This window comes from Berghia stephanieae, chromosome 1, assembly GCF_034508935.2.
Source record: "Berghia stephanieae isolate SIO BIC M18660-M18661 chromosome 1, UCSD_Bste_1.3, whole genome shotgun sequence".
NCBI lineage: Eukaryota > Metazoa > Mollusca > Gastropoda > Nudibranchia > Aeolidiidae > Berghia > Berghia stephanieae.
Genome location: NC_088360.1, coordinates 127,940,283 through 127,958,489, shown reverse-complemented (window position 1 = coordinate 127,958,489; position 18,207 = coordinate 127,940,283). Strand labels below are relative to the sequence as shown.

Here is an 18,207-nt window from a genome sequence, read left to right as displayed (position 1 = left end):
CGACTTCTTTTCCTCTTCCTCTTCTCCTTGACCTCTTCCTCCTCATTTAAATAAATCGTCAGACTGTTTATTGCTGTCGATGTTGTATACTCCAAAAAAATAATATCAAATTTTAACGTTTTTCTGATAGTCTTAATTGCATCTTTAAAGCACTCAATATTGCTCAAAAGATTGATACCAACAAGTAGTTTGTTCCTTACGAGGAACGTATTTGGGCAAAAATTATTGAAAGTGATTTAATGTTGAAGATTGACTATCTAGTTTGTATTTCACTTGACTTAAGAGTGACTACCTAGTTTGTATTTCACTTGACTTAAGAGTGACTACCTAGTTTGTATTTCACTTGACTTAAGAGTGACTACCTAGTTTGTATTTCACTTGACTTAAGAGTGATTACCTAGTTTGTATTTCACTTGACTTCATTTGGTATCGATCCACTGGTATCTTTATAAGGCAATTAAATCCGTTGTACAGAATTGCTATTTTAGTCCTAGCTCGTACTTTACAAGATCTATGAGAGACTCATCCAAATATTTCATCTGAGTAGTCATTTGTAAATTATCTTATACACATCATTTGCATTTTCTCCGTACTTCCAAATTTCTAATTCGGTTTTTATGGTGCTGATACCTAACTGAATAGCCATGATCCAGTACTAGTGTCGGTTTCCCTAGGGTTTTATAGTGTTTGTGTTTTTGATTTAAGAAACTTGACATGCTTTTATTTTAGAAATCATAAGATTAAATCCAAAACACATACTGACGTAATATGAAAAAAACACGTATCTAAAACATTGGCCAGAAAAAGCATCGTTCAAATATCGATCGATTAATATGAAGTCCCAGTTTTGAGAGTTTTTGCCAAGATGAGTGTCATTTTAATCAATTGATATTTGGAAGACGAGTTTTCTAGCTCAAATGAAAAATGTCTGTATTTTCAGAATGCATCAGCATTTATTCAACCGCTTTTAAATTAAAATGCTTTGTCTTTTTTCATTTTTCTTATAAATGGTCAGTGTTACAAGAATATGATGGACGAGGGAGATACAATTCTGATGGAAAACATTACCTATATCAATTTCATCTTTAGCGTAAGTTCATTAAGCTGTATTAAAATAAATTAGGAAGATAACGTTATTTCCTCAATACTTAAATATTTTTACTGAAAATAAAACTATGCACATCATATTAGATATCTAGCTCTTTTCGAAGGTTTTCATGATGTTCTATGCACTATTCATTTCCAAGGCAGATCATAGCTTGTCCATTTCATGAACAAGCTAAGGCCATCTTATCATATCAGTCTATGATGTAAAAGTTTGTGGACCATAATAAAGTATTTATATCTATCGTTGTACAGAAAGTTTTGGATTGACCCTTACACATGAAATATTCTGTGATTTTTACCAGGTAAAATCTCAAGGAATGAATATCCAGGGTGTGCGGTGTGACGACAAAGGAATGATTCCTGAGGCGTTAGAAGATGAATTGAGCAACTGGGATAAGCGTCATCCGGGCAAAAAGAGGCCACATCTTATGTACACTGTGACATGCGCAAGCAACCCGATAGGTATGACTCGCTTATCCATAAGCCATTTCCCGAACCACTATACCACCCGCAAGCAACCCGATCGGTTAGACTCGCTCATCCAGAAGCCATTTAGTCTGGTTGCCAAATCATGATTTTAACCATAACCCAAAAAAAGCGTCCGCCAATTTTTTTTTTGCATTTTATCAAAGTTGAACATCTCAAGATTAAATGTCTGAATAGTGCTGCCCTGAGCACATTGAGCATTTTGAGAAATTACGTCACAAAGGTCACGAAAAGGTCATTTTTAAAAATCCTCAAAAATCATTTTATATTATACAGAATGAAAGATTTAGTCAAATCAATTACAAAAATACTTCTTTTTTAAAAATTGGCCGAATAGTTGACAAGTTATTAGCAATTTAACTATCCAAAAGGTCAAGGTCACTGCCAAGATGGTCTCGTAAAATGACCCAAATATAGCCGTGTTTGGTATCAAATTGAAGGCCTTGACAAGACCAATACAGAATTTAGGTTATTTATGCTATTTGTTGGTATTTAAATTTCCTACAGCGGTGAAAGTATAATTGGGATAATCAAAATTGACATTTTGTGTGGAAAAGGTGTCAGATCACACAAAAACACGGAGAGAGTCTCCATATAGAAAGACCGTGCCTTGTTTTGAGTCTTTAGTTTTCTTCGCCTTTGCTTTTTTACATTGATATTTACTGAAGGACAAAAAATAGAATGACAATTTTCGGCATATCTGACATGTATCTCTGGTAAACTACATCACTCATCATCAATGTCTTTGTCACTTGACTCATCGCTTGACATGGAAGCAGCTTGATAAAGGAGATTTTGACAGCACTCACGATCATGGCATTTACAAAATATTGTGCATGGAAGCTGCGCGGCAGCACAGCCATATTTTGATGATCCACAAGGTTGTTCAGAAGAACACCCGCATTGAATAGTCTCTAACAACTCGGGCGGTACACTCGGTGTGTTGCTTGGCACTGTGGTTGGAACAAGTGATTTGGTTGCTGGCAACTTCATCCATCCAAAATCTGTTGGTTGTAAATCTGGGGGAGTTTTTCGAAGACTATGATACCAAATTGCTGTCTGAATGTGCGCTCTTTTGGTGTTCTCACAGAATGCTTCTGAGGTAGGGGGTATGGTTTTCAAGTCAGGGACCTTTTTAATGATTTTTCCCCGTTTTCTTCAGCCAAACTTTGTACCTGGCGCCAGGCATAGTTGCTTCCGTAGCATGCAGTTATGAAGAAGGTGGCTTCTTGATAACATCTTCAAAACTGGCACTGGTGTTTCCAAGGTTGTCTAGTCTGTGTCCCTTTTGAAGAACTTTGACGACTGTGTTTTTCCCTATACCATACGGTTTAGCCACAGTATCACAGCCAGATAGCGCATGTGCTGCAAGAAGATAAGGCGCAATTTCTTGATTTCTCGAGACCGTTTTCCCAATGTCAACAAGTCCACGGTCCCTACTTGTAGCTTCCATCATCATCGAGCAGTGACTGGAGTCCAAGTCAAGCTTGTGGTAGAAATGAACTAACAGTACAAAGACATCCGTATCGTCACTAACCACCTTAACAACATTGGTCAATGAAGCAGCATGTATTGCTTGTTTCACCATAAGGACATCCGCTTCGTCGTGTGTCGTCTCCAAGTCTGTCCTTGTGGAGACTTTTCCATTTTTAATTTGGAGAGGAGCATTTTCGTGTCCTGTGATAACGAGACGCCTTTCACGTGGTTGAGCTACAGCCCTGGACATTAATTCCGTACAGAGTATGCTAATCAATTGCTTTTTGTTCTCAGTGCAGGCAAGAATTGAGCCTTGAGCAGGCAGAGGAGTGTGTACCGTTCGAACTTTTATACTGAGACTTTGTCGAGTAGCACTTTTGATGCTGAAATCATGATATCTGTCAAAGACAAGGTGCACGTCACTTCTGTCCATTTTCGGCAATAAGAGTGTCCAAAAACTATTGACATAGTCTTGGATGGTTCCTTTGGATGGCCAGTTTACACAATAAAGAAGTGCGCATCCATCTAAGATCACGATCTCAGGATGTTGTCCCCCACAAGCAGAGACAGTTTCTTGCAGATTTCTCTTCAGAGCAGCTTTTGTAGTAGCAGTACGTATGTCTCCATTGTCACTGAATAAAGATGTCGGGAATGTTGCCAGTTCATATTTAAAGAGAGACTCCATGTCAAAATCTCGACACGCCATTAATCCCATAGCGCGAGAATAAATCAAACTTGTGTCGTATATTGGACCACGGTCACTTTGAATATAGTTTTTCCCGGCTGCCATTGTTGTCACTTTGGTAGAAAGTGCTTTATAGAATTCATTGGGCCATGTTTTCTCAAATTCTTTCATGTCCGTGGTACCGATGCTGATAGAATCGTCTACATTGACAGATTGAGGGCTTACTTTTCCATCAGCGATGTTCTCAAGGCAAACAGGATGCGCAGTTGCACTTAGGGGGTTGATGCATCTATCTAATTTTGTCCGAATTTTTTCCCTGTCCAGCGCATCACTAGCGATACGCGCATTCGTTTCCTCTTTATGCATTTCCAGAAAGTCCTTTTTGGAACTCTCAGTCAATTCAGACAAACATTTCAGAAGACGACTGCTGGTGTGAAGGCTAAGGGCCCATCGCTGAATGGTAGAGTGTTTGAGTGTTAAACAGACAATCGCTATGAGGGCGATTAACGTTACAGAAACCGGGATAAATTCAGGCACCAGGGGCCACATGGCTCAAAATATTATTTTTTTAAAAGGAGTATAATAGTGATGAGTTAATAGTAATAGGACAAATATTTCTTTTCTCTTTTTTTTTTCAGAGTTGGAATCAATGGAAAAAAAGGTTGCCAGGAGCAGATATATATATATATATATATATATATATATATATATATATATATATATATATATATATATATATATATATATATTGCTATTACATCAGTTCAAATTGTTAAGTGTTTCTGTTTGCTAGAGAGGGATCCCTTGTAAAGCGCTTAGTGGACAGTGCACTATACACATACATGTACCCAGTAACAAATATTGTGCTCAAACGGAGCACCATACTTTTACTACCTACCGGAAAGAAAGAAAACATGAATGAATGATTGAAAGAATGAAAGTGGGTCACTTAAACTGAAAACATATATTTAAAACGGCATTTACCTTTTATTTAACTGTGATGGGGGCATAAAAGGGTACCTAATATGGTTTATAGACATCAGTGTTCTGATAAAACAAAACAGACGGAGCAGTCGGCGTGTACGTTTGCTGCCGTGAACTGACACATTTAATCTGTGCTGTGTCAAGGCCAAACCGCGAGTCAAGTATGGAAAACCATTGTAACCAATTATGGATCCTATGATTACCGCATACAAAATCACATTTTATTAAAAATGCTCAATGTCTACAGACCGGCACTAATCATGATAACACTCCGCATATATATCGCATTCCGATTCCGTTGAAACATTTTTGGCGGACGTTATGAAAGGGTTATGAAGGTTTCCTCTAGACTAATTCCCCTCATCACACTTGTACTTATTTGCAGGTCTAATAAGCCAAATTATTACGGGCTCATTGTTGTGATGGAAATACTCTCACCAACGTAAAACTATTGTCCAATACAACAGTGTCGAATCAAGCCCATTACTGAGTTCGGTAATCAGACTTGCTAATAATATGTGCTCGTAGGGTCGCCACCATCCCATCCGTAAGCAACCCAATAGATATGGCTTGCTCGTCCATATCTACGCCAGTCCTTCCACCCCTTCCCATCCGCAAGCAACCCATAGGTATGACTCACACTCACATATCCACACGCGTCTCATTAAAAGATGGCCAGAAACCCCGTTCTTCAAATATCGATCGATTAAAACGATCATCATCTTGTCAAAAAATATCAAATTTATGACTTCCTTAAAGTCCCCAGTTTGAGAGTTTTTGCCAAGAAGAGTGCTTTTTAATCGATTGATATTTGAAGGACGAGTTTCCCGGCCAAAATTTTAAATATTCTTTTTTGCCAAAGAGTAACCATGTAGGTTGCAATAACAAACCAAAGGGAACCCATTATTACTCTCAACATCGAGGTGGATTATTTTACATCTTTGATGTATTGTTACATTCATTGCCATGCTTCATTCCTGACATTGTAAAACAAAAATTAGAATGGTCAGTTAATGTATGGGTGACAATATGCGTAATATTATATTGTTTGATTGCCTTTTTATGAATTCATGTTGTCAATCGTTGTGTCCTTTGGCAAGGCAGTTTACACTCATAACAGTACTCAAACCTATTAAATACCCGACTATGCTCATCATAAATACAGTCAGCGTGCGAGCGTTCCAGGTGATTTATACTGTAAAAATCTGGTTCTGCGTGACCTGCTGTTAAAAAAAAAGATACCCTTTATTCATCCCATAGGGGAGATTTGTCTTTAGGGTCTATACCAAGGGAAGAGTGGAATAACCCAGGCGTCAGCTGCATTGCAGCGCCACAAACTGAGCGAGGGCGAAGTAACTTGCTCAAGGACACACAGCGCAGCGGGTATTCGAATTAGGTACCTTTCGGGTACGAGGCAAAAAGACCGTACCGCTGAGCCAGGCTGACCCATAGTTTAGTAACGGTTGCATGATGGTGAAATGCATAGATTAAGATGCAACCGTAGACGTGCGCTATATAAAGTACATATTCATTTATTTTTGTCTTAATAAATATACATTCCTCAGGCTACAACTGGTGCCTGGGTCGAATGTTGGATATTTATCTGATATGTCGAAAGTACGACATTCTAATCATGGACGATGGGGCATATCACTTCCTCCAGTACAAAGAGGTAGGAGCCAACTGTGAAGCATTTTAGGGACAAATTTTCCGTAGTCTGAAAAAAACACGTTTTTAGAATTTTGGCCAGAAAACTCGTTCTTCATATATCAATCGATTAAAATGACCTCATCTTGGCAAAAGCTCTTAAATATTGGCTCATATCCCAGGTTTGAGAGGTTTTTTTCCAAGATGAGGGTCTTTTAAATCGATCGATGTAATATAAAGGACGAGTTCTTTGACCAATTTTTTAAATACGTATTTTATCAGATTACGGCAGAAATGGGTTTTTTAAAAGACCTCATCTTGGCAAAAACTCTTAAATATCGGGTCTTATCCCAGATTTGAGAGGTTTTTTTTTTCCAAGATGAGGGTCTTTTAAATCGATCGATATAATATAAAGGACGAGTTTTCTGACCAAATTTTTAAATACCTATTTTATCAGTATACGGCAGAAATGGTTTTTAGATTGATACACAGAGGATTTTTACCATATTCTGGGGTTCCGATAGATTAGTGGTAGCATAGCGACAACTATTGATCCCGGATGCAATTGAGATGGTTTTTTTATTCTGACATCTCTGTAGACTCAAAAGTGATTGTGTGGGACAGTATTAAGCGATGGACTAGTGCCCTATCCAAAGAGTTGATGCTACAGAAACCATAAGGACTCCGGCTTCATATGCCTTTTGGCTCTGAAGGACTACAATGTACTAAAATTTAGTCAGACTTGGTCAAGATAACTTATTTTTAAGAGAGATAAAAAAAAACTTCTCACCGAGACTTTTTGGAAGCGGAGGTTTCCAAAGAAAATAAATGGCGATTTAACCAAATGATACTTTTACCCATTTCAAAATGTGTACAATTCAGGCCATTTGACACCATGGAATCTTTTTACATCATTCCTCGACTGTTCAGTATCACAGCCTAACCACACCAAAATATTGGTAACAGACTATGAGTGTCGAATTTGAAGAAACTATTTACTGCGTAGAGTAACAAAACACAATTTTATTTTGGCTAGAAATGTATCCATCAATTGTCAAAATTTGTAAATTTAATAAATGTTGAAGTCTGAGAATTATTCATACAACTTGGTCATCATAATTCATCAATATATAAAGTATAAACTTCTCTGGCCAAAATAAAATGACTTTTATTTATTTGTTTTAGTGTACAACAAGAATATCAAACAAGATGCCATTAGTATTTAATTTTATTTCTAATTAAACTGGAATTCACTCCTTTTCAGGATTTCCGCAGTTTCCAATCATTTGATGTTGACGGCCGAGTCATTCGCTTCGACACTTTCTCAAAGACCATGGGAGCAGGGTAATTTTACATTTCCCCTATCTGTTCTTATTTAATTTCCTTTCACAATAATGTAACTCATTTCTTCAAACTCTATATTGTTTTGGAGACCCATATGCCAAACAGGGATGTAAAGGGATATAAAATTAAAATAAACAGGAATGTGAAATTTTTGATTTTTTTTTTTCAGTTAAAGAAACAATTCATTCTCTTCAATAAAATATTTTTAAATTACCAAAGCTTGATATTTGTGACGGTAAATCAATTTTTTTTCATCTAAATCACACTGACACAGCACAGTTTTGTGATGATGGGTTACAAATGACCTCAATGTCTCATTCTATGCACCTACATGTGTATCAGTCTGATTATAATGCATTCAGACTGGGTAACAGTTGCAACTTACAACTCGTAAAAATCTCATAAAACAAAATTAATTAGTCCGATGAGATAATGATTTGTTATCACTTTGCTTCAATCTTAACGAGGATTTTCATCAAGTCTCGTCAAACGTGTAGGTTGTTAGACTTTAACACGATGACCAATAATGTCCCAAAGGTATCCTACGGTCTATACTTCGCGAAGTCCCAAGTTCGAGAGTTTTTGCCAAGATGAAGGTCATTTAAATCGATCGTGACTACTTTCGACTCCGTCAGCATTCAAACATTACCCAGGTCCAACCAAATACGTTCATTTTCCGGTTTCTGCAGCATTAAAGCAGACTGCAACTATTACTTGCAGCATTTGGACAGCACATAAGTCTTTTGCAAAGTAATGTCCGCCAGATCAAACATATATTCACATCCTCCCCATTCACCGCGGGTAGATTAGACGGATAAGAATGAACTTAGTCTGAATCATGGACCAATCACAGTCCTTTTGCATATGAGTCGAATGCTCTACCAGTGTAGCTTTCGAGACTCTAGTTTTTAAAAGCATCATTGCGTATGAAAGTGTTTTAACCTTTAATCTCACTGCGTTTGTGGAATTTGAATTTCATACTATATTATTCGATAACATTTACTTCCATTTTTCAGGTATAGAGTTGGATGGGTATCAGGGCCTGAAGCCATCATTGATAAATTCATAATCAATAATGAAATGACATGTGTGCATCCAAGCATTCTCGCACAGGTTTGAACACTCTTACCATTCTTTTGATGTGTGTAGCTTTGTGGTCTATTTATAGGGCACTTGGCTTGTAACCTGTAGGGCCATGGTCGGGTCTTATTGTAGATGGCGCCATTTGGAGTCCTCATATTGTCTCACCACACTCAGATGTTAAATACAGCCGCGTCTCTCCAATCCGAACACCTCCGTTCCCAGCATCTTTTTTCGGGATTTCAGAGACAACCAGGTAGTGGAATCAGTCCCTAAAGTGTACATAATATAAAGAAAAAAATCCGTCCCCAAGCAACCTGTCCGGATAATGGAGACATCTGGATTGTGGTGCTCGGATTAGAGAGATGTGAATGGGTATGTGTGGTTATGTGGTCTTGTGGTATGACACACGCTTTCGGATCGGGAGATCCTTGGTTCGAGCCTCTCTCAGCGCACAGTTGAGTCCTTGGAAAAGGCTCTTAACTCACATTCTCTCACCGTACTCAGGTGTAAAATGAGTACCTGGCCGTCAACAGCGTTGTCTCTGTCCGAAAAAAAAATTGTAATATTGCCTAACAGGCGTCATGTTTCGTCCTACATGTTAAGTATTGCTGTTGGACAGGGACCCCCTGTAAAGAGCTTTGAGCACGTTTAGTGGATATTGCGCTATATAAAAAAGCCCAATAACCAGTAAATGCGTTAACTTTATCAAAAATATTCATTAAGCGCGCCGTGTCCCGTCCCGCATGTCAGTGTTTGTTGGCTTTGGATCCCGTGTAAAGCGTTTGGATTATATTAAGAAGATAAAATTCTATTTAAAAGCTCGTGTTTCTTTTGTGTGTTCATTCCATGCTTCTAGACAAATGTTAAACTGTGTTGATTGGCAAAAAAAAAAAAGAGTTGTCGCTTAGACCCATGGTTTCATAATAATAATAATAATAATAAATAATAATAATAATAATAATAATAATAATAATATATAATAATAATAATAATAATAATATATAATAATAAATAATAAATAATATAATGATGATGATGATGATGATGATGATGATAATAATAATAATAATAATAATGATAATCATCACCATCAAATCATCATCATCATCATCATCATCATCATCATCACCACCACCACCACAACCAGCGTCGTCATCATAATCATATTCATAATCTGAATCAGAATCTAAGGAATAAGAAGGGGTAAACATTGGAGGAGGATGAGGGGAGAAGAAGAAGAAGAAGAAGAAGAAGAAGAAGAAGAAGAAGAAGAAGAAGAAGAAGAAGAAGAAGAAGAAGAAGAAGAAGAAGAAGAAGAAGAAGAAGAAGAAGAAGAAGAAGAAGAAGAAGAAGAAGAAGAAGAAGAAGAAGAAGAAGAAGAAGAAGAAGAAGAAGAAGAAGAAGAAGAAGAAGAAGAAGAAGAAGAAGAAGAAGAAGAAGAAGAAAAAGAAGGAGATGAAGATGATGGTGCAGATGATGAAGATGAAGATGATGATGAGGGCTGGGTGGGGTTCCTGACCTCCCATAGTGGGCAGGGGGGGGGGGGTAAATACTGTGTCTTCTATCCCCTTATAACTGTTTTCCAACATGCTTTCTGTCTTTGTCTTGGAATGAGATTACTTGGTTTTTTCCTGGCCCTGTCTGGAGTCCTTGCTGGGAGGGAAAGAGTCAAATGCAAAGTAATTTTTTTGGGAGATGGTATTTTTTCCCTTGTAAATCATCTCTCTGTTATGTATTATTATATTTGTTATTTTCAATGTATAATGTAAGCATTTGAGTGTATTCCTCTTTGTTGGATTTTGTGCTTGTGTCCGGATGAGACTTATAGTTGATCTCAAACTAAGTACATTGGTGGTGTGCTCTTGGAATCTACATCTGATTCCTATTTGTTCCCAGTTCCCCTTTGTCTAACTTTTTCTTGAGTGCTTTAATTGTAATTCTATAACTTTTTACTATCCCATTTTCTTCCTTTTTACTGGCCCTGGTTTAACCTAAATGTGTTGCAAGCGCCGTAAAACCCTTAAAAACAAAAACAACATGATGATGAGAGTGGTGTTGAAAAGTAGGATGGAACAAGATAAAGGTGTGAAAACACCAGTCAACAACAAAAAAGTGGACGGCAATATTCTGTAACATATTATAACGATTGTAACAAGGTATTACACACTGATTACAAAATCGTGAATTCTATTATTTGCAGGCCACTCTCTACTCTATAGTGAAGAACTGGGGATTTGATGGCTTCAAAAAACATACAAGAACTGTTGCTGACTTTTATAGAAAGCGATCAGAATGTGTTGTGAATGCTTGTGATAAATATTTAAAAGGTTGGTGGAGCACATTACCAGAATTATCCTTTAGAGTTGCTATTCATGGTTAAAATGGTGAACGGTGGTTTTGTAAGAAGAAAATGGAATCGTTTTTTAAAGGACTTTAACCAGCTAACTGCCTTAGGCTATAAACTGAGTGCATTCATTTTCGCCTCCGTTTGGTTCCAGTTAGTGAATAACCAGTGTGTCATAAACACTATACATTTCTGTAATTTACTCACAACAAAGATATAAAACATATCAGCACACAAAACTTCGTGTAACCTAAAAAGTTTATATATTACTATTCATACATCTATCTAGTGACCACTAAACATCCAAAAGGTGTTCTAAAAGAAGTAACAAAGAAACTACGACTGTTGTTTTACTTTGCTGGTAGAAAACTGAAGGAAAGTTTTATTCCGAGATAAAAACGTTCGGTTCGGCAACTGAAAACGAGGGGGTCACTCACTTTGCTATGATAAAACAAGACTGACTATGAGGAAATGTAAAATTGAGAGCAAGACGGACCTGAAAAGAAAATGAATGCACTCAGGTTACAGTCTTACTTTGGAAAGACACGTATTTAAAAATTTGGCCAGGAAACTCGTTCTTAAAATATCGAACGATTTAAATGACCCTCATCTTGGAAAAGAAAAAAAACCCCTCAAACCTGGGACTTCGTGTTATCATATTTACATAATATTTATTTAAGTGAGCAGTTATTTTGTGGGAAAGCCTTAAACTGTCGTATAGATAGAACGAAGTTGACGTCACTCACTTTTTGGGGTATTTTTTTGCCATCCAAGTTAATGAGTAATTCTCACTAAACGATATTAACCAGACTATAAAAGTTCATAGTTACACATAGTTTTGTGTGTTGGTCCGTTATACTTCCGGATGGCAATGTTGTGCCTTTCTTAGCCAAGTGCACACTATCTATACTCTTAAACAACTTTTTGTCATAATGACTACTTCATATTATATCAAAAGATTGAGATATTCCCAATTTGTCAAAGAAATGGGACTGGACCAATTGCTAAATCTTCCTCACTATTGATAGGTATCGAAACCAGTTGAGTTTTTGGAAACCCATTTGGAAGCTCATAATACCTTGTAAAAATAAACGTTTAGTACCATTGTATCTTTGAATTGTCAGGATCTTCAATATTTCATTGATAATTTCTTTTACTCTTTAAGGACTGGCTACTTGGACGGTTCCGAAAGGAGGAATGTTTACCTGGATAACCATCAAAGATAACGACATCGGTGGTCAAGAAATTTCCGATGAGTTGAAGAAAAATCACGACATCCGAATGATCGGTGGAGATCTTTTCCAGACGGACCCCTCTCTCTTCTGCAGATCCATAAGGGTTAGCTTTTCATTGGTATCTGAAGAAGACGCGGTAAAGGTAGGTAGCTTTTCTAGTACCTTTTGGGTGCGAGCGATCACGCGATCGCGTGTGTTTGTGTGTGTGTGTGTGTGTGTGTGTGTGTTTGTTTGTGTACCACTGCCGCCACCGTGGTCAACAGATAAAACAAATATATGGTAATAAACATAATTGTTCAACTTAAATGTACCCAATATATATATATTATATATATTATATATATATATATTATATATACATATATATATATATATATATATATATATATTATATATATATATATATAAACATATATATATCCTATATGCACATATAAAATTTAATCTTCAGACAGTACTATCTCATCGTACCACGGCTCGTCAGTGCAGCTTTGCATATACTTCTAAAAACATGGTCATCAGGTGGTCACAAAAACGCGCCGCTCTTTGTCGGCTTGTATCTTTGTGACTCTTCATTTGGGTTTCTTTCAAATTCAATATACAAATAAAACAAATCCTAATACGTAGTCTGTCGAAATTTTATGAATATGACTTAATAAACAAAAATGATACAGTGATTTTTTTAAACCGTGTTCAGAAATACAATATCATGAGGCATCATTGCAGAGAGTAAAATGGTGATGACCTCAACTTGCTTGTTTGATAGCATAATGCAAAGACAGTTTCCTTTCTTCAACGGTTCAAACAATGCAGAATGGATCAATATGGTTTTGCTGATATGTAACTGTACGTGCATAGGGTTTCCCAGGCATAGCAACGCGCAAATGCCACAATCATTTGCGTCAACTTTTCGTCGACATCGAAATTCTTAGGTGGTGTTACAAGATTTTATATAATTTTTAAAAAAAACCCACTCATCTAATTAATTTGATATTTTGCAGTTCTATTTAAAAGAATAGTTCTAATAGTAATAAAAAATCGCTACATTCGCTAGATAAATAATATTTCGAGTATAATTATAATCAACTTCTACAATATTGTTTCGAGCACTCGCTCTCATCAGGAAGTGAAAGTGAAAGTAGATTCTCGAAACAATATTGTTGAAGTTGATCATAATCATACTTGTAATGTTTTATAAATAGTCCTTTTTTTTCAAAAAGTTGAGCACTATTGTTTCATGGTTTTTGTTTCGGTGCTATGCACTCGCACATCCTCTGCCGACGATGTCTCAAGTGGATAAATCCGGAGGGTGTGGTTTTGCTGGCGTCCGTTACTTGTTCCAGTTTGTTTGTTGTTAATTTGGGTGGTGATTAGTGTTGTTTTGCGATCATTTGCTGCAGTGTGTTCTCACTACAGACTCACACCTATATTATTAACAACAAACACACTAGAACAATCAACGGACGCCAGTAAAACCACAATCTACGGATATATCAATTTGAGTCACCGTGCCGTCCCCGAAACCAAAAAGTGGGAGTGTCCTTTATTAATTAATCAATTTATTTATTTATTTATTTATTTACTTATTTATTTATTTATTTATTTATTTATTTATTTATCATTATTATTATTATCATCATCATCATCATCATCATCATAATTATCTTTTTATTCATATAACGTGTACAGAGATATATTATTATTGTTATCGGCCAAACAAGGCCTGAATAATGTCGAATCATCTGGGCCTTTTTCAGGGAATCAAATGTCTCGCTGATGTCATACAGAAGAGAGTAGATCAAGGAAAGCTACAAAATGGCGTTGGCCATTAGAAGACGACCCGTCAATATTCAATTTTGAGGAATATTGCTATCTGGTCAACGAAGCAGTTACTTGAGCAGAGATAAATAATCGTACATAATGTTATGTTTATGTTCACTGTCTTTCTCTTCCACTGTAGATGGATGAGAACTGTCATCCTTATTTAAGTTGTAATCAATTTTTATTACCTTCAGTCTTGATAACGTTTGTGATGTTTTCAAGATGGGCATATAAGTTGATAATATATCAAAAGTTTACATCTGAATGTAGAACGGCTAAAAGTGTTACGCTTTATTCTCTTGATTATTTCGGATTTTGTTGTTGTTGAATTAAAAAAAAACAACATTTCTTTAATTACAGTTATCTGGTTGTTTTTATATTATACAAAATATGACGTTTCTTCACTTTGATATCACAATGTTATTTTTGAGCCAGATCGCCTTATTTATAACATAAATTTCAGACTTCGAAATTTGAAAAAAGGCCATCAAATGACAAGAACGTGTAAATAATGCATCATGTAGCTAAGCATGGTGTTGGTATTTAATTATTCAGTTTATTGAACACAATTATGGACTTGTTTTAATCTTATGCAATGTTTTTAATGTATCCTTTCAACACCAGACATTGAGACGGGTAACATAAATCAAACAAGTCCTTTAAGATTTGTTGTTTTGAAATGACCAGAGCCGCTCTCCCTTTGGCTGAAATTCCATTATTTTCTAAATAGCCAAAATTAAATATAAGAATTATTTGGGTAAATGGTGTCCATATAATAATTTCTTTATTAAATATTGATTATAATGCTTAACTAGTTAATTTCAGCTTTAGTTTAAGTCCTCGGATAAATTCGAAATCTCATTTGATATTTGGTTTGTGAACGGGTGATTATTCTTCAATCTTCTCTCACCAGTTCTAAAGGCTTACATGTAGTGAAACATTCATGTTTCAAAGTGAAGTGCTTTTCGATGTCTTTGCATACCCACCTTGCTCCACAGTGCGTCATTAAACCAATGCCATAAGTCTGTGAAGCACTTTTCTCATAATAGCACTCTATAGCTGATCATTAATTAATTCTCACCTGAAGCCAGAGGGTAATAATATGTGTAAACTGTCTCAATAAAGGTTGACACCTTGGGCCCCAATTTCGCGTTCGTTGTCAAAAAAAAAAATCCTTTCATGGATCACGATGAACGTCGTTTGACTTTGTTACATGCCTAGAAACTATACCGACCAGGTAGATGACGATGGTAAATTGAGCTTCGATTCTCGTTGTTGTTGTTGTTGTTTTTGTTGTTGTTGTTGTTGTTGTTGGTGGTGGTGGTGGTGGTGGTGTCCTCGTCGTCTTTCCAGTCCTTGGCGTTATTGATATACATTCCATTCACTTCTAGCTTAACTGTCGTCCAGTTTTGATTAATGAATTAAATAAACTACTCATTTTATACCAAATGCAAACAAAATATAATAAATGAATAAAATAGTCAAGTCAATTTTTTTTGAAAAGCAGAATTGATCGTTCGCCCGTTACCAATCATTAACCAATCAAAATATTTTCTGCTATTTAACCCGTTTCATACCCTTGACTATTTATTTCCTGTATGAAAAGGCTTGAGCTATCCTCAATGTATGTCAAACAGACAAATAGGTCAGGCCCAGTTAGTGAGTATTTCTCACAATATTTTGACACACTGATATAACGGAATTGCATCGCAAATAGATAGAACGAAGATGACGTCACTCAAGCCTTTGTTATTGTATTTTGCCATCCGCGTTTGTGAGTGATTCTCACTAAACTGTATCAACCAGACTATAAAAGTTCATGGTTACACACAGTTTTGTGTGTTGGTCCGTTATACTTCCGGATGGCAATGTTATGAGCTTCTTAGCTAATCGCATACTATCTATACTGACGACATGGTGCATTTTTTCAATCTGTGTAAAGATTGTGAGTGATGCTCAGGATCTGTGAGCTGTTTACTCCCGGTGATAATCAAGCACTTCTTTAGGAGGCCATGGTTCTTCGGTTCACGGTAAGCGGTTGATTTCAGGTCCAAATATACTTTATTTTAAATTTTCGAGTCAAAAATAAAACAACTGAAATGTTTATTTGACTATAGTCAGATTTTTTATTAATGGCGCGTGTTTTTCTGGTTTTTCTCAGCTGTCCCTCTATCAAAAGTTGTACAAATTTGTGTCAACCTCTGAAACAATCTGTCTTAACTAAATCTAGATTTAGGACCGTATTGATGCCATATTAAAAAGTTTTCTTCTTTAATACCTATAAAAACTACTTTAAAACAGCTGACAGAAAATTGGAGATTTTACACTGTAAAAAATGAAAACAAGTTACACACCACAAAGTATGAATGAATTCATCGTATTACCAAAAAATCTTGTGCTGACGTAGTGATTATGAGTTCACGTCATACTTCTTTCCAAATAATAACAATTCGCTTTAAGTGTTATAAACATACCACTTATGTAGTTTGTATTAAATTTTAAATTTATTATTTATGGCATATTATTTACATCATGTCGCAATTACCAAAGACTGAGATGAAATCTCTCGCTTTAAATCATTTGAAATAGTGATTGTATACTCAATATTGTCAAATTAACAAACACTGTTTATATAACTTTGACAAATTTTTGTCTATACATTATGAACGTTTTACATGGTCTTTAAAGGTTTTAAAAACATATTAGGCTCTTAAACAACACGATACGTTACGGAATCTCTATCGGTTCCACTCTCGTAAAGCTGCGAAAAAAGTCTTCTTGTATATATCGATAAGTCATTAAAGAGGACGGCAATGGTTTTTGGAATTTCACAATCAACCATGAGAAGATCATTATCGAAATACGACAGAGAGATCACCAGTGTAGAACGACTTGGCAGGAAAAGGATCATAGATAACTTTGATATGGATATCATCCAAAGATGCATTGATGAGCGTAAATATACATCCGAAAACATATTGGACGTCTGATTACTCAAGCAGAAAAAGGCCCATGGGTTGTGGATAGAGAATCATTGTTATTCTTGCAGGTGGTGATGATAATGGATATTGAAAAGGATGCCATGCCATTTTTTCTTCTCTGCATCATCTGGAATATTATTCTGGGGTCAATGCAAAGGTGTTTTAAGACTGACTAAATATCGTTTGCTGCCCTCCATTGAAGCACCCAGCTGTATTGTATTGGACAACGCTACCATTCGTTGACCGATGGTCACTTTAAGGCTCCAACTTTGGCAAATATTAAAGCTGACATGATTTCATGGTTTCAATCAGAGAGTACTACATATTCCGACCATTTATCAAAATGCTAACTATACTCTTTAGTAAAAAAAAAAAAGAAATGAACCAGAAACAGCTTTCAAAGCAGATTGTCTAATCAAGGAGTTTTGACACGAGGTTGCACGACTTCCCCCATATCACTGTGAGCGCAATCCAATCGAGGTCATTGGGCCTAAGTAGAGAGAAAGATTGAGAGGAAGAACACCAAATTTACTCTCACCGACGAGGCAATAAATGATAACAAAGAGTAGACTGAGAAAAGGCATGCCTCAACCTTCGCAAACTAGAGGAAAATTACGTTTAATTGGATAGAGTGATGCTCGGAATCTTTCTGTAGTCATTTCATCTCTCCTTTTCATCATCCTCGTTATCAGACTGTGCTGATTTGATGTGACCAGTATTTCTTGGTGGTGGTGGTGGTGGTGGTGGTGGTTGTTGTTGTTGTTGTTGTTGTTGTTGTTGTTGTTGTTGTTGTTATTGTTGAACACATATTTGTGGAGAAACTGTCTCATAATTGATGAATTTTTACTTTTGATCAGTCTACATAAATTTATGTAATCCTCTTTGACATAAACACAAGCTATTTCTCATACTTTTGCAATAAAAATTATATTGGAAGCGCGTTATGTTCACTTTCGTTTGTATTCACCAGTAATGTGTATTGATAGTTATAAAATGTAGATGTCTGATAGTTAA

At 36.2% G+C, this 18,207-nt stretch overlaps 1 protein-coding gene across 1 annotated transcript in view; it reads left to right on the top strand.

Moving 5' to 3' along the window:
• Positions 1 to 17,573, top strand: part of LOC144963102 (kynurenine/alpha-aminoadipate aminotransferase, mitochondrial-like) — a 29,819-nt gene extending 12,246 nt beyond the window's left edge. Inside the window, exons 6-13 of the mRNA XM_078896755.1 lie at positions 1,016 to 1,090; positions 1,410 to 1,569; positions 6,304 to 6,410; positions 7,650 to 7,729; positions 8,746 to 8,842; positions 11,013 to 11,139; positions 12,322 to 12,533; positions 14,149 to 17,573. Of these exons, the coding sequence (XP_078752881.1) occupies positions 1,016 to 1,090; positions 1,410 to 1,569; positions 6,304 to 6,410; positions 7,650 to 7,729; positions 8,746 to 8,842; positions 11,013 to 11,139; positions 12,322 to 12,533; positions 14,149 to 14,223 (933 nt within the window). The 3' untranslated portion in view covers positions 14,224 to 17,573. The remainder of the gene's footprint in view (positions 1 to 1,015; positions 1,091 to 1,409; positions 1,570 to 6,303; positions 6,411 to 7,649; positions 7,730 to 8,745; positions 8,843 to 11,012; positions 11,140 to 12,321; positions 12,534 to 14,148) is intronic.
• Positions 17,574 to 18,207: the final 634 nt, after the last annotated feature.